Here is a 16,290-nt window from a genome sequence, read left to right as displayed (position 1 = left end):
CAAAAGACCTCAATCAAACTGGAGCTAGGTTTTACATGAACGCAGAAGATACACAATGGATTTTTGGTTTGTAGAACTCTTCCACTCTTGGTGAAACATGTACTTGACCCGCTGGTAAAATCAGGCAAATTTAATTACATTAAATCCAACTGACAGTAAATTTCTGATTACCGCTCAGGGTCTATGACTTCAAAAGACTTAGACTAACCATTTATTATAGACCCACCACACATACCAGATTCCAATGACAGAAATGTGCTGTTTGTAACGGCCCGGATACTCTGACAGCAAAGATAACTCATGTTCCTTTTTTTTACATTGAAGAAACTTTGAACAATCTTTCCTTTAATGAAAATGCAATTTCATGTTCCAGGGAGTGCAATTTATATTGTTCCCCAGATAAAATGCTGAAAAACAGCAGCAGATCTAAAGTGCAGCAGCTCATTTAATCGCTAGCATCCCCAGGTCAGCGCATCGTGCCCCTATTTTAATGCAGTTGCATTGGCTACCTATAAGGCATAGGGTCACCTTAAACAAATGGTGGCAGTTTACCTACCGAAGCTACCCTGATTTCAGGGTCTCTAAATTTACTTGCCACATACTCTCAGGATCAATAAGGTCTACTCAGGGGCTTTTGTTGTCTATCCCCAGAGCTACAACATTCATCTTTAGTGACAGATTAATTTCTGTTGCTGCAGAGCTGGGTAAGGTTGTCAGCGATGATTTCCTTTTAATTGCTTGCACTTCCCTTTTTAATTCCAATTCATGCTAAAATCTCCAATACGAGACTGCTTTCTGAGGATAGGATCTGATCAGCCATAAGCTCTATAAGTTTGCCTTAAGATGTATCCTTACCTGGAGGGCAATATTGAACGCTCAAGCTAGGATGCAAGGCACTGTTGTTAGGGGTGGTCACTGTGAGACATTTGAAGAGCAGAATGGGTGTTCTTTACATATACATCCAATTTACTACCTGTCTTAGCAGGACTGGCATTGCATAGCATATAACAGACTTGCAGAAGTCGGGAGTTAACTATGGGTTGGGGTGCAGAGCTGAATTAGGTGTCTGTGAGCTTAAGAGCAGAGGATCTGCAGTCCATGAGATTGCACTTGATTTGCTTGTATTCAGTTATTATGAGTGGATCGCTACTAGTATTTGTTGGACTTGCTCTTTCTGCAGGGTCTTCCCGAGACTTTTTTGCCATCCTCCTCCTATGCTTGCTGAATTAGCTTTGGCTGGTCTTAAGACTGTTAACCAGTGCTAAAGTGCTTGTGCTCTCTCCTCTAAACATGGTAACAATGGCTTATACTAAATTAGCATATTTAATTTACTTATAACTTCTTAGTAAAGTGGCACTACACTTTTTTATTTAAAAAGTTTTATATAGCACGAACATGACCCTAGTGAGTATCACAGCGCTTTAAATAAGAGTTGGGGAACTTAAAAAGTAGTGATATAAAGCAATAATAGCCAATAAAATGATATAAAGCAATGATATAAAGCAATAACAGCCGGTAACAAATTACAACAAAATGACATAAAAGAGGCAAGCAATGGGGTGATACAGTTGCCAAGTAGGCCATTAATCAAAGGTACATGATAGGGGGCAAAAGGGCAAAAGTTTCTAGCTCAGTGCGGTATTCATCAGAAACGTTTTTACTTCCCTTTTGAAGGGAAGTGTAGAAGGAATCAGTCTAGTTTCCGGAGGAAGGGAGTTCCAAATTCTCGGGGCAATACCTGAGAAAGTACGATTGTAGGTTTTCATTTTTTTTATTTCTTCGGCTTGAGAAGCAAGGTGCTGGAGCTCCTTGAGGAACGGGCGCCGCCCCACAGTTCGAGCTTATATGCCAGGTACAGAGGAGTGTTGAAATGCAGTGCTTTATTAGTCATACACGCAAGTTTTAATTGAATCCTTGCCTCAAACGGAAGACAGTTTAGAGATTTCAGGTCAGGAGAAATGTGGTTGGATTTCTTGGAACCAGTGATGAGCCTAGCTGCCACATTCAGAGATGCTCTGAGGGGGGCTAATCTGTATCTCGGTTGTCTGTGGAGTGTGGCACTACTGTATTCCAACCGTGAGATGACTAACTCTTGCACCAACGCTTTGAAGTCATTATGGGGAAGGAAGGGTTTAAGTTTCCTGAGGATGCTGTTGTGATCCTGCATGTTTAAGTTCTTACCCAGCACTATCTCTAGCAATTTTGTAGAGTCAATGATGAGAGGTTTTTCCCATATTTCTCCACAATGGGGGTTTGCTTGGATGGTGAGATAAGTAGGAATTCCATTTTGAGGGCGTTATGTTTGAGGTGGTTGAAGGTTAACCAATTTTCAGTTTTGAGCAGGGTTGTGTTGAGTATTATAGTAACTTTAGGGGAAGAGATTTTCATGTACAATTGGGTGTCATCTGCATACATGTGATATTGGATGTTAGATGCTTTGAGGATTGCAGTAAGTGGTTCAATGAAAAGATCGAAAAGCGTGGGGGAGAGAGAGGACCCTTGTGGCACCCCCAGAGTGCAGGGGCTGGAGTTGGATAGAGTTTGATTGGATTTGACTCTCTGCGTTCTGTTATTGAGAAAGGAGGAAAACCATTTTACTGCAATGCCTGAAAGCCCCATTCTACGTTCCAGAAGGCTCAGTAGATTGTCCTGTTTGACAGTGTCAAAAGCAGATAAGGGGTCGAGTAGGATTAGTAGCCAAGATTTGTTCTGGTCAAGCATTGTGAGAGCGTCGTCCACTATGTGAGTGATGGCTGTTTCGGTGCTGTGGCAATGACGGAAGCCAGATTGGAATTGATCAAGAAGTTGGAATTCCTCAATGTGGTTACACAGTTGTTCATGCACACATTTCTCAAGGAGTTTTGCCAGCGTAGGGATGTTTGTGATTGGGCGAAAATTATTCAGATCTTCCAGGTCAGATGTCGGATTTTTAAGAATTGGCAGAACTGGGCCCGATTTCAGGCAGTCAGGGATCTCACCTTGAAGGAGAGAAGCATTGATAATCTTGGACCAGAGTGAGACTAGTGATCTTAGCATTTCTTTACAGAAATTGTGGGGGTGAGGGGGGGTCATTGAAGTGATTTGAAGGTTTCAAGGTCGAGAGAATGTTGAAGATGGATGTGTCATTGAGTGGTGTGAATGGACTCCAAGAGGCATTGTTTTTAGGGGAGCGAGAGGGCACAGTGAGAGGCAGGGCTGGTAAAGAGGAGTCTGGAGCGGGAGATATATTGATCAGGGCAGACCTTAGGTCCGATTCAATCTTGCTTGACTTTTCAAGGAAGAAGTCGGCAAATGTATCGCAGTTTGGCTGAAGGCAAGAGATGTGAGGATAGGTGTGTTATTGGCTTGTAACTTAATCAGTTTAAACAGCCTTTTGGATAGAATTTTAGCTTTGTCCAGTTGAGATTTGTAGAAGGTCGCAATCGCCGATTGATGTGCTTGTTGTAACTACTCCTTTTATTCTTAGAATCTTAAGGAGATCAATAAATAGATGGAGAGGATCCAGGAACGTTCTGCTAGTCTCAGGTTGCGTCTATCTGCGTTTAGGCTGTCATTAAACCATAGTTTGGAGTTTTTGATGGACTTATTTTTTAGTTGAAGGGGGGAAATCGCATTCAGGGTAGTCAAGATGGAGTTGTTGTAGTGTTTGTGGGGGGTCGTGAACGTCAGACATGCAAGTAGGTGGTGGGAGGGACAGATTGCAGTGGGAAATTAACTCATTTACGTTTGTGTTATGCAACGATCTTTTCCAGTGTTTTTGTTTTAAAGGTTGCCCTCTTTTGGAGTTCCAACTTTCTAGGATTCGTAAGGTGATAGAGTGATGATCTGACCAGTCACACGGGTCCATAGATTCAAGCTGAATGGAGTTGGAATTGGAGATGATTAGTACGTTTGGGTATCACAAAAATGAGTCAGGTTGAGGTCAGCTAGGACATTTTTGAGACTGATCACCGCCTGATCATTCGAGTCATTCCAGTGAAGATTGAAGTCACCAAGGAAGATCTGAGGGCTGTGGAGACCCAGGTTGGACGAGATGGTTTGCATGGTTTGTTCTATCAGTGGGAGGTTATCACCAGGAGGATGGTAGAAAATGTGCAGGTTGCATAGTGGTCTATGTTTGATGATGATGTCTATGTACATATATTCACAGGATGAAAGAGTTGCAGAGGGGGACTGACTTGCTGAGAGACTGTTGTGGTAAATACAGGCAATGCCCCCTCTCGTTCTCTTAACTCGGTCGCATCTAATAATAATGTAACTAGGATGGATTAGGATGTCAAGGATAGGACCTGAGGAGTCATTAAGCCAGGTTTCAGTGAGGATTAGGAGGTCTAATTCCTGATCTAGGATAAGATCAGTGAGGCCCGCAGCATGTTTCACAGCAGATCTACAATTAAGCAACATGCATTTCAAGTGAGATTTGAGGTCAGTGGTAGTAGTCTGAGTAATGGGGATTTGCATGAGGTTAGCAGTGTTTAAGCCATTAGCATTCTGTTTTGGCGCTCTGAGTGGGTTAGATGGAAGGGATTGTATAGCCTCAGCTATGATTTGCTTGTGATTTGTAGCTCCAGGAAGGTTTAGAGGAGCAGTTTGAGCGGTTCCAGTAAAGACTTGTTTGACTGATAGAGAGGAGTTGTAGTCTCGTAGGAGGGAGAGAATGTCTAATTCAGATAAGTGATTCTTAGATCTAATGGGTCTAGATGGGGCGATAGCACAGCGGAAGGAGTTGGTATTTTGGGGTATTGGTTGTTTATTTTCAGTATCTCCTTCGAAATCTTGTTAGAAGATAGGTCACGGGCCAGCTCCGAGGTGATGTTTATGAGTTTTTGTATGTTAGTTTTGAGTTTTAGATGAACTAGATTTATTTGGTTAAGCCTAGAGGTGGGCCCAGATTGGAATCATAACTATTGGGTAGTGGAGGAGGTGGGTCGTCCTCAGAGGAGGATTTCCCAAGATGTTGGTTTGAAGGGAGCTGCAGGGGGAGCCTGAATTGGAGCAAGGGTGGAGGGGGAGAAAAGTTCAAGGGATGAGGAGTTGCAGAGGTGTGAGGTCCCTTGCTATTGAAGTGGTTAGGGATAACTGCCATCTGAGTGGAGAATGGGAGAGCTTGCAGTGGAAACATAGAAGTATCTAGGCAAGTGACAGGAGGGAGGGTAGAGAAGGAAGTGTTATAGAGGAGATGGAGGGTGAGTCCGTGCAACCAAGCTGTGGAGACACTATGTCCATATGGGTGTTGTTCAATGTAGGAGGGGAAGTCAACAGGTGACTGTGGCGCATTAAAAAGAGTTAATGGAAGTCCTGAGGGACGGTTAGGGTGCTAGCATCCCTAGAGTAATTAAGAGTGTTACTTTGCTCAAGAGATTTTTTGAAGGAGGAGAAGCTGTCATCAAAGATACCCAGACTCCGATCGAAGGCTTGTATGAGGACAGTCCCATTGTTGGAAATGGATATGGTGCATTTGCTCCGTATGTAGGACATGTGTAAATTTCTTAGCCGAGACGATTTTGAGTGAAGAATGGAACGCCATTTTATATGGCCTGGTAGTGAAAAACTCGTACATTCGTTTTTCCCTACTGCAAGGCCTATCTCTACAATAGGATAGCACTGAAGTTGCCTAGTTAGATTTTATAAGTGCAATTTCAAACTTCAAAGATTTAACCAGTTCATGTTTGGTGTCTATGGAATCTAAATTTATTATCAAATCATAAAACTGTCTGGAGCATGCAAAAACCTGGAAAGCATGCATAATATTAATCACAAGCGTTTTGGGCCAAGGTTTGTGAAAGACGAGTGAGCCGTAAATGCCTTATAATACGTAAGTAAACTGTGATAGCGTGCACTGTTCTTGTGGGAGAAAAAGACTTGTGCATAATCATGCTTTGCAAAACCTTCCACTGACCTGTCATTTCAGTTAGTCCAGGAAAGCCCTCATATAGTTCTTTCTGATTGTCTCTTCACGTTGTGTGAAGAACTACAACGGCTGTAACTGACTCTTCAAGGGATGCTGTCTGACACCCAGAACAGTCACTGTCTTGTCTCTTGCCCTTCTACAGGGTTCCTAGTGTGTGTTTACTTAAAATTCCCTCATTTGCTACACAGACATGGGCAGTCTAGGTATAACACAACATTTGTTTAAGGAGAATGCTGTAAGTCACACTCTTTTAAACTGCAGTTTCTGTGAAATGGTGGAAATTATATCAGACAGCTGACATCACTATCAGTAAATTGTGCATAGTTTATTTTGAGGGGTATTTATTAGAGAGCCGAAAAACACTTGCATTTGACAAAGGTCTACAGAAAATTGGTGTTGAAGTAATTGAGTACTATTGAACAAAGTTCTCTAAAGACGTACAACCAAATGATTTTGAAGAGGATTGCTTGTATATTCAGACAGCAAGAATCCAATGCAACTTTTTAATGTTGCGATCAAGAGCAGAAGGAAACAAAGGGTGAAGATAAATGACATGTTGACTTTTCAAATTATTTTTGCCATGGACAGTGACAAAATACTTTCAGTTCTGTGGCTTGCAATGAGTAACTCCACCCTCTTTCACTCAAATAACACTGTTTCCTGATGGAGACCACATCGCTTCATATTATGGGTTGATTACTTTAAAAGGACAGGGTTCCTGGAGATTCACTACGGGACAAATATCAACATTTTAAGCAATGTTTTTAATTTTAGAAGTGATATTTAGTACTTAAGGTCACAGGTTGAGTGTTCATGTAAAGCTGCAAATGTATCTACAGGGCTGTGCCATACCTTACCCTGGTTATAGAGATCCATGAAGTCCAAGCAGCATTTCACCAGGGCCCTCATGCGATTGAGGATGTCGGCTTTCACCACACCTTGTGGCTGAGGTCCCACTTCCAGCGCTATGCATGAAACAGAATAGAAACATTGAGAGATGTTGTAAGAAAAATATGCAGAAATTGTTCAGCGTTAATTCGACACCACCAAACTCTCCTTTATAGTTCTTAAGCATTTGCACCAAGGTTCAAGGAACAGATAGGAGGTTTTACTTCTAGGAATTCAAACAGAAACACAGAAATTAAGGAATTGAATCTTCAAAAGTTCAATGAAGCTCAAAAACTCCTTCCGAAGGAATCCAAAAGTCATGAAAGGAGTGTGTTACCTATCCAGTAAGCATCTGTTTGTAGTGCTGTAGATTCACGTACTCTGCAAACTCCTGCCATCAAGCATTGGGCTGGAACATTACAATTTGTTTTTCTTTGAAGAGATTTCAAGACAAATTGGAAGCTATGAACATAAACTGACACTCTATGCTGTTGATGCATTAGTGGCAATGTCAGTGCCTCTCGATCTTTTCCCGCCCTGCTGAGTGACCCTGAAGCATTCAGCCGGGTGACCGGCTTCAAGATAAATACCCATAAACCACAGGTACTGAGCCTCACTCCGGTTTCTCTACAAAGAATCTTTCCAATCAGTTGAGCCAAAAAACACGTGCAGTTACTAGGATCTACCACCGACAGACCAGCTACCCAAACCTACTCTGAATTACTATTAACCACTCAAAAGGACTTGCAGTCGTGGCAACTGAGCGGTCTGTCCTGGTTGGACAGAATTGCAGTTATTAAAATTACGCTGCAAGATAAACCCTACAAATGAACAGAAAATTTCACATTGGAGGGTAAAAAAAAGCCCTGAACAGCAAAGAAGCATGCCTACCTACCTACCAGTAGAGGAGAAAGACTTGGGATTTCTAATCTCATGAACTACTAGCTAGCAGTCCAAATCAGATGTAGTGTGGAATGGAAGAGGACTGGCTCAGAGAAACACTGATGCCTCACAGATTAACATATAGAAAGCATACACATCTGGTTGCTTTCCTTGCTGGCCAGAAAATACAGGCCATAGGGCGTTCATACCTCTCTGGTTCATAGAACCACACTAGACGGCTCTCATCTATGTCATTCCCACTGACTCCTATAATAGGCTGCTTGGAGCTCTCTGCTGCCCTAGCCAGGAATACTTACTCAGAGTTGCAGAAAGTAACCAGCAAGAGATAGGGAACTTCTACAATGCTGAACGAATCCAATATTTCAAACACCTGAAGACTAACATTGGAATCCATGAGAGAGAGACGGAGATACTTATAAATCAGGCATTGGGTAATCCACATTTCTATTAAGCCCCACACCAGAAGGCCACTTACTCCCTTTGAAAAATGGGCTACCGGGAAACAAAATCAATAAACACATACTATCTGACATTTATACATTTCTCTGACCCTCAATGCACACCAGGAAAACCTCACCACAAAGGAGGAGGGAGGCTGAACTATCAATCAATCAATCAATCATAGCACTTGTATAGCACACTACTCACCAGAGGGGTCTCAAGGCGCTTGGGGAAAGGGTCCGCTACTGCTCGAACAGCCAGGTCTTGAGTTGTCTTCTGAAGGCGAGATGGTCCTGGGTCAGCCGAAGGTGGATGGGGAGGGAGTTCCATGTCTTGGCCGCCAGGTAGGAGAAGGATCTGCCTCCGGCGGTGGCTCTCTGGATGCGTAGTACAGCGACGAGGGCGAGGCTAGTAGACCGTAGCTGGCGGGTGGGCGTATAGAAGGTCAGGCGGTCGTTGAGGTATTTGGGGCCCAGGTTGTGGAGAGACTTGTGTGCGTGGGTGAGGAGCCGGAACGTGATCCTCTTGTTGACGGGGAGCCAGTGCAGGTCTCTCAGGTGTCCGGAGATGTGGCTGCGTCGGGGGATGTCCAGGATGAGTCGGGCGGAGGCGTTCTGGATACGTTGGAGTCTTTTCTGTAGCTTGGATGTGGTTCCGGCAAATAGGGCGTTTCCGTAGTCCAGTCGGCTGGTGACGAGTGCCTGGGTGACCGTCTTCCTGGTTTCAGTCGGGATCCATCGGAAGATCTTGCGAAGAATGCGTAGAGTGTGAAAGCATGAAGAGGAGACGGCGTTGACTTGTCTGGTCATCGAGAGTGAGGAGTCCAGGTTGAAGCCCAGGTTGCGTGCGTGGTCTGTTGGCTTGGGAGTGGTGCCCAGGGCGGGGGGCCACCAGGAGTCGTCCCAGGCGGAGGGCGATGGTCCCAGGATGAGGACTTTCGTCTTGTCTGAGTTCAGTTTCAGGCGGCTGTTCTTCATCCACCCGGCGACGTCTTTCATCCCTTCGTGTAGGCTGGTTCTGGCGGTGTCGGGGTCTCTGGTGAGGGAGAGGATCAGCTGGGTGTCGTCGGCGTAGGAGATGATGTTGAGGTTGTGTTGGCGTGCGGTGGTTGCGAGGGGGCTCATGTAGACGTTAAAGAGGGTGGGGCTGAGTGATGATCCTTGTGGTACGCCGCAGATGACTTCGATGGCCTCGGATCGAAACGGGGGGAGGCGGACTCTGTGTTCTTCCGGCGAGGAACGACATGGTCCACTCCAGTGCCTTCTCTTGGATGCCGATGTTGCTGAGGCGTCGAACTAGGATGCGATGGCAGACAGTGTCGAACGCTGCAGAGAGGTCCAGGAGGATGAGTGCCGCTGTTTCCCCGTTGTCGAGCAGGGCTCGGATGTCGTCGGTGGCTGCGATGAGGGCGGTCTCGGTGCTGTGGTTGGCTCTGAAACCGGACTGCGAGGGGTCGTGGGATCCGTTCGTCTCGAGGAAGGCGGCAAGCTGTCTGTTGACGATCTTCTAGATGACCTTAGCAGGAAAAGGGAGGAGCGAGATGGGGCGGAAGTTTTTGAGGTCGGTGGAGTCCGCTGTGGGTTTCTTCAGTTTGGCGCTGAGCTCGGCATGCTTCCAGCTCTCCGGGAAGGTGGCGGTGTTGAAGGAGGTGTAGATGATGTTCCGGAGTTGGGGTGCGATTGGTGGAGTCGGCCTTGTTGAAGACGTGGTGGGGGCAGGGGGTCGGTTGGAGATTTGGAGTGGATGGTGTTCATTGCGCGGGCTGTGTCTTCGGTGGTCACCGTGGTCGAGGTGCGTAGGGTGGTGGTGGTGGGGGGCGTTGGTTCGATGGTTGGGTGCGTGGGTGGTTCGCCGAAGCTGTTGTGGATGTCAGCGATCTTGCGGTGGAAGAACGTGGCGAGGGAGTCGCAGAGATCTTGAGACGGAGTGATGTCGTTGTTGCCGGTGCTGGGGTTGGAGAACTCCTTGACGATGCTGAAGAGTTCCTTGCTGTCGTGGGCGTTGTTGTCCAGTCGTTCCTTCAGTGATTTCTTCTTGGTGGTGCGGATGAGCTGGTGGTGCTTGCTGGTGGAGCGTTTGAGGGCGGTCCTGTTGTCAGTGGTCTGGTCGCGGAGCCAGGCTTTCTCGAGGGTGCGGCAGGTCTTCTTGGAGTCCTTGAGTTCGTTGGTGAACCAGGATGCCTTCTTGCTTCTGGGTCTTCAGTGGTGCAAGGTCGTCAGCGCAGGCGGTCAGCCACTGCGTGAAGTTGCGGGCTGCTTCGTTGGGGTCCGTTGTGCTGGCGGGTGGGTTCTGGCTGAGGGAGGTGGTGAGCTGCTCGGCGGTGATCTTGCTCCAGCTTCTGTGGGGAGCCTGTTGCGGGTGGTGGTGAGTCGTGGTTCTTCTGAAGCTGAAGTGGACGCAGCTGTGGTCGGTCCAGTGGAGTCCGGTGGAGTGGCTGAAGGTGATGTGCTTGCTGGATGAGAAGACGGGATCAAGCGTGTGGCCGGCGTAGTGGGTGGGGGTGTTGACCAGTTGTTTGAGTCTGAGGTTGGCTGAGAAGTGCATCCTCTCTGAGCAAGATTGGGCCAGCATGTTTTACAGATCCCGCGCTGCCCCAATCAATGCTGCTGCACCCCATCCTGCATCGCTATTGGAAACATAGAAAATTGCCTGCCTACAGGTGAAAGTGGAGGTTGAATGGCACCCTGACTTACCTGCTGTGGCGATGCCCCAATCTAAAACAGTACTGGAAGGAATATCTAACTAATGTAAATTAATCTTCACCCAGTCATACCCAATTCCCTGCACACAGCCTCCCTAAAACACATACCACCATTATCCAGGAAAGGTAGGGCAAGAACACCTGCTTTAAGCTTCATTAAGCAAGCGATCACTGTCCTTTGGGGAACAGATGCTGTCCCAAATTACAATGCCTGGGTAAGCAGCTTGTGGGAGCTTCTGGGAATGGAAAACAATCTTCATCATCCTGGATGGCATAAAAACAGAATTTGAGAAGATGTGGAGCTCCTACAGCACCTACTTGGCCCAGGAATTTAGAGAGAGCACCATAATTGGGTAGCGAGGGTCTGGCCACAAAAGAGCCAGTGCTTCTACAGGCCCATTTTAAATGACTTCTTGTTGGCTTAATTCAAAACTAAGCCAGAAGATTAGTGTCAAGAGAATGGCTACCAAAGAGTGGATTTACAGAAGACAAGGTTAAGATTCAAGAAACAAATACCGGATTCTGAGCGTAGTAAACCTACCATTGGAATTGTGAAGATATGCTGATTACTTTCTCAAAAAGTCAAGAATTTACTAGACTTCATTAACTTGTCTAACAGGAGTTATTAGGAAAGCTTGGCATCTTTTTATTGGACTGTCTCTGGTTTCTATTTAAGTTGTTGTCATAACTGCCAAGGTTTCAGATTGATATGTGACATTTTCAAAATGTATGAGTGGCACTTTATTGCGAGCAAAAAAAAAAATCAAGCAATGAAGAATGAGGGAAACATATAAATGTTAGAAATTAGACCGAGAGACTCTAAGACGATCTTAAAACTTGTGCAATTGATTGCGACGGCTGAGTCATAATTACGATGAAATTATGAAAATGCCACATATAGCTATACGAAACCTTGGTAGCTATGGGCAGGCTGGCCTGATCCCTCACCTGGGAGAATGCCTGACCAAGAGTTAATGAACGCCTTTGCTTTCGCTTATCATTAAAGCTTCAGTCCTTCTGAAATAGATGCCACTTGTGGAGCATACTCAGAATAGTGTCCCAACTTCACCTATCCTGAGTGCCAAAGTTCAAGGTGCTGATTGCAGTGTGATGTTGCAATCCCGTATCTGAAGAGGGCCCTGATATGAAGGTGTGGGGTACCAATAGGTCATTTGTCTGTGTTAATCAACACGCACATTCCTGTGCAGTGCAGACAGGCAGTGATTGAGCGTTAAATATGCATTTAAACATGCCCTGGGCCAGGGGCGGCTCTAGGCTCATGGCGGCCCTGGGCAGGGAGTGTAGGTAGGGGGCCCCGGAAGAGGGGGTCCAGGCGGGGCGGATCGCAGAGGCCAGTGAAGGGGGTGTCAGGGTGTTTGGAAGTGGAACAGAGCCGAGGCCGCCAAATCCCTGCCAGGGGCCGCCACGTAAATATGTATCCATCCTCAGAGGATTATTATATTAAGGATATATATTGGCGTGGCGACCCCTGGGGTTTGGTGGCCCTGTGCAGGTGCACAGCTTGCACATGCCTAAGGCCGCCCCTGCCCTGGGCTGTTTCCTATCCAAGAGGGGCGCCGTGTCCACCCTCTTACGCCCCGCCCTGTTTACACCACTAACCCGTTCCACATGACGGATTTTCTCACCGACCTGGCCGGTGAGTGACAGATTTCGAAGACTGAAGTTCTCTTATCGGGCTCTGCTTTTCTGTACACCTTTAGTGCTAACGCTTGCTTAGGGCAGACCACAGACATATAAATAGATACACACTTGCATGTACATTCTCAAAAATTCTCCCACACCCTGGAGTTTGGATTTGGCTTATTTGATGTACTTACTCATTCAGTAATGCAGTCATTTTTCAAAACCACTGTAATCGTAATGCATTGCCAGTACGGACCAGAAACCATGACTTTACACTTCTTCCAGTCACACTGGTCACTCCTGAGACAGTGCCAATGCTGGTACCCTACCAGGCAGGACAGATTTTCTTACCAATGCCATGTTTCCAAATAGTCAACAAAGAACTGGGCTCTCTTGTCATCTCACGCACAATGATGACACGACAGGGGCTTGAGCTGTCTACACAGTGGATCTGCAGAGGGAGGAAGAAGAGATGGCAGAAACAGAATACTGAGACTATGTTGATGGAGAGCAGAATAACACAAAAGAGGACAGCGATGGGTTCTTGAGCAGATAGCTTCATAAGGGATATGCCCCAGCAGCTAAAGAACTTTGCTTTCACAGTATCAATAACCAAATAACATGATGTGCAGGCTGTGTGACTTGTAAGCAAGTTGATACATGTTCTTCGTACACAAAATTAGGCCTGAGCGAAAATTAAATTACACCATCAAATTCCCCAAATTTTGCATTAAATAAAAATCACAAAAGCTCTTGAAGTTTCACATTATGCAGATTTGTGTCATACCTAATACACAGGATGACATCAATCACATCTTCCTAGACAAATAATGCTCACTGTACAAAGAGACGTGAGGACCCTTCACTGCAGGAGTATTTTGTCAGAATTCTACTCCCAAGGCTTGACCCCATACAGCGCCATACACTAGACAAACCGCTAACGTTGGAGGAACTTCGCGCGGCAATAGATCATAGAGCACGCAATGGAACCCCAGGAATGGACAGCAAAATACCAGAATCACTTTAGCATTCTCTAGATTCCAGTCCATAGAAATTGTCTTCCACGAGGACTCGTAAACAATATTTTTTAAAATCTTGTATTTTCAGTGATGTGACCACCGAAGGCCCTGATTTTATATTAATAGAACTTTGGAATACACCATTTAAGGCAATATTTCTCTCCATGAGTTCCCATAACTGGCGCGTCACGCAGTGTGGTGCTTACTTTCCCTCCATGTTAAAGAACAGTAGATGTTTCAGCACCCAGGCCAATGTGCTGCACAGCTATATACATATAAGGCGAGACTGATTGCATTGCAAATGCTGGTTTTGATTACAAATGAAGTGCCTGCACGTGACCGGATGTAGGCAGTGATCCAGGTCACATTGGACTCCACTCGACATCCTCAAGCATCAAAAGTTAAGACTGAGGATTGTGCATCGGAAGCTTGGGCGGAGAACGTGGCAGTTTTAACTCACTAATCAAGTCGGACAGTATTATGAAATGTAAATTCCGATTGTGTTTATTGACTATGTGGGGGTATTTTGTGCTTGAAACTGAAATATTGTTGTCTGTGCAGGTGAGAACGGTATAAACCAGTTTGGACAGGTATGGAGGAGTCCCGAGATACTAGGAGCTAGCTATGACATGTGTATGAAATTCACGGAACAAGAGCAGGAGGCTACAGGTACAGAAGAGGTGGACAAAGTGTCTAGGACCAGTAGTACAGACCCTGGGGAATGAATGTGTGAAAAAAAGAGGTACACTTATCTAGCCGCCCAGAGTCCGGGTGAGCCCCAAAAGGCTGTGATCGCCTGTGTCTCCAAATGAAAGGGACTCAGTGGACATGCGTAAATGTGCTTTCTACCTCCATCCATGAAAAACATCTTACCCTTCCACCCATCCCTCCACAGCTGTGGCACAAGTCAGGTAGACACTTAAATGTGTACCTGATTGTGAATAAGTTTGCAGTAAGGAACAAGCATTTGCAATACAATTGGTCTTGCCTTTGGGACCTTATGTGTATTTAGCTATGTAGCACATTAGCCTTGCTTTCAGAAAGCACGGCCTCTCATCTCCTAAGAAGCGTTGCTTAAATGGCACAATTTCCACCAGGAAATGTGAGGTGGCAGCTCGTTCACCTTTACCGCTCTCATCAAGGTGCAGGCCTCCGAGAACCCCACAGATAGCATTGTTTTTCAGCTTGAGCTGCCTGCAGAGGAAGTGCTCTGAGGAGCCTCAAACACACTCAAGTTTGAAGGGTCGTGGGGGAGATGACACTGCTTAATTCTGAAGCATTATTAGGGGGCCTTTTATACAGGTAAAGTGCACACTCAAGAATCAACCCTCTACCTTTGAGGTTACGTGGTTTTCGACTTCGCTTCGTATCCAGCCACCATTTTGTGTTGCCTCACTCAGGCAGCACGGCGGACGTGGTGAACGCAATGTTTTTGCTTTTGCAGCTGCTACGTGTCCTTCCCGTTTAAGAATAACTTCTGCCTATGTTTATGAAACTGATGTCAGGGTCTCCCGAGATTTTGTAAATCCATGTCTAGACTGATTAATCCATGTCCTACTCCACTGTTTGGGTCCCACCATTCTTCTTGACTTTATCTTGTTTAACTGGCCTTCGCTATTCTCTTCGTGTGTTCTCTTGTTACATAGACTATCCTTTAAAGCATTCAACATGTTCTATCACCTGCAAAATTGAATTACGAGCACTAGTGTTGATTAACCTGGAGGGAGGAGAGCACACAGGGTCTGAAAGGAGGGTGTGTTTTAGACATTCGATGACTTGTTTTCGAACTATTTCTATTCGTCAGTTTTGTTTGTTTTGGGAGTTGGCATTGTAAACTTGTGTACTATAATAGTCTGCGTGCCACGGAATGAAGTGGCAGTCTCCTGATAACATACCCGTTGGTGTACTTACAGGACCACTGTGCTTAGCTGCAGCTAATAAATCTGCTTTTCCACGCCGAACAGAGTGTCACGTGTCTCTGTCTGCCAAAGCAGGTGAACCCGGAGATCTTAGGCGTGCCCTGCGCCGCCTGGCCCGTAAGGTCAGGTTCTCCACCATGTGTGATTTTCATGCCCAACACCACACTGGGGTAGCACCACTGTTCAGCATGGGTGCACTTTCATCATAGAACATTAGCAATTGCAAAATAACTGTTCCTGTGTATGCAGAAATAGGCAAGACATGCCATGATTTCGACATTTGTTTTGAAGTAAACTGATTCCAAGCTTTTTTATGCTGCAACCACACCATTTACAATAATGTGTTGATAGACCAATAAACATGAAGTATGCGGGCATGACAATCTCAATGTTCTCACATTTTTTCTCTCTCATTTAAGCGTTTCATTCCACAGTCAAAGGAATTGTGTTAAAAGATATTAGAAGTACATGAACATATGAGACAAATATTTCATACATAATATTCTTAGATTAAGCATATTACAATAATTATTATAGGAGACAGTGCACGTCCGAGATTTTGTACAGATGAGTAAGAAGCTTATTGCATCATTATGAGGACCGCACCTTAGTATTTCATACCAATGCCACAGTAAATACCTCTCCTCCCTATTGTAGGTAGCAGAGGCCATCCAGGAATCCTGTTCCTGCTGTATATATTAAGGAAGCCATATTGGGTCCACAGTGCACTTACAGGCAGGGCCACAGGGAGTCCTCCCTTTGTTGCCTTTTTCTATCGTGAATCCCTCCCTAACACTAACCCTTAAAAACATGTCACTGATCAGTGTACGTTATGTTTCTTGCTCTTGAGTTTTTGCACTAACG

At 45.5% G+C, this 16,290-nt stretch overlaps 1 protein-coding gene across 4 annotated transcripts in view; it reads right to left on the bottom strand.

The window, feature by feature from the left end:
• The window catches only part of LOC147729863 (N-acyl-aromatic-L-amino acid amidohydrolase (carboxylate-forming)-like), a 156,658-nt gene that overhangs the window by 34,308 nt on the left and 106,060 nt on the right, over positions 1-16,290 (bottom strand). For all 4 annotated transcript variants that reach the window (XM_086954779.1, XM_086954776.1, XM_086954777.1 and 1 more), the window contains exons 4-5: positions 12,840-12,939; positions 6,769-6,876 (exon numbers count right to left, since the gene is read on the bottom strand). In XM_086954779.1, coding sequence (XP_086810905.1) covers positions 6,769-6,876; positions 12,840-12,939 — 208 coding nt within the window. The remainder of the gene's footprint in view (positions 1-6,768; positions 6,877-12,839; positions 12,940-16,290) is intronic.

The sequence above is a fragment of the Lissotriton vulgaris genome, chromosome 2_1 (assembly GCF_964263255.1).
Source record: "Lissotriton vulgaris chromosome 2_1, aLisVul1.2, whole genome shotgun sequence".
NCBI classification, from domain to species: Eukaryota; Metazoa; Chordata; class Amphibia; order Caudata; family Salamandridae; genus Lissotriton; species Lissotriton vulgaris.
Note: the sequence above shows the minus strand (reverse complement) of the source record. Positions and strands in the feature narration are given on the sequence as shown.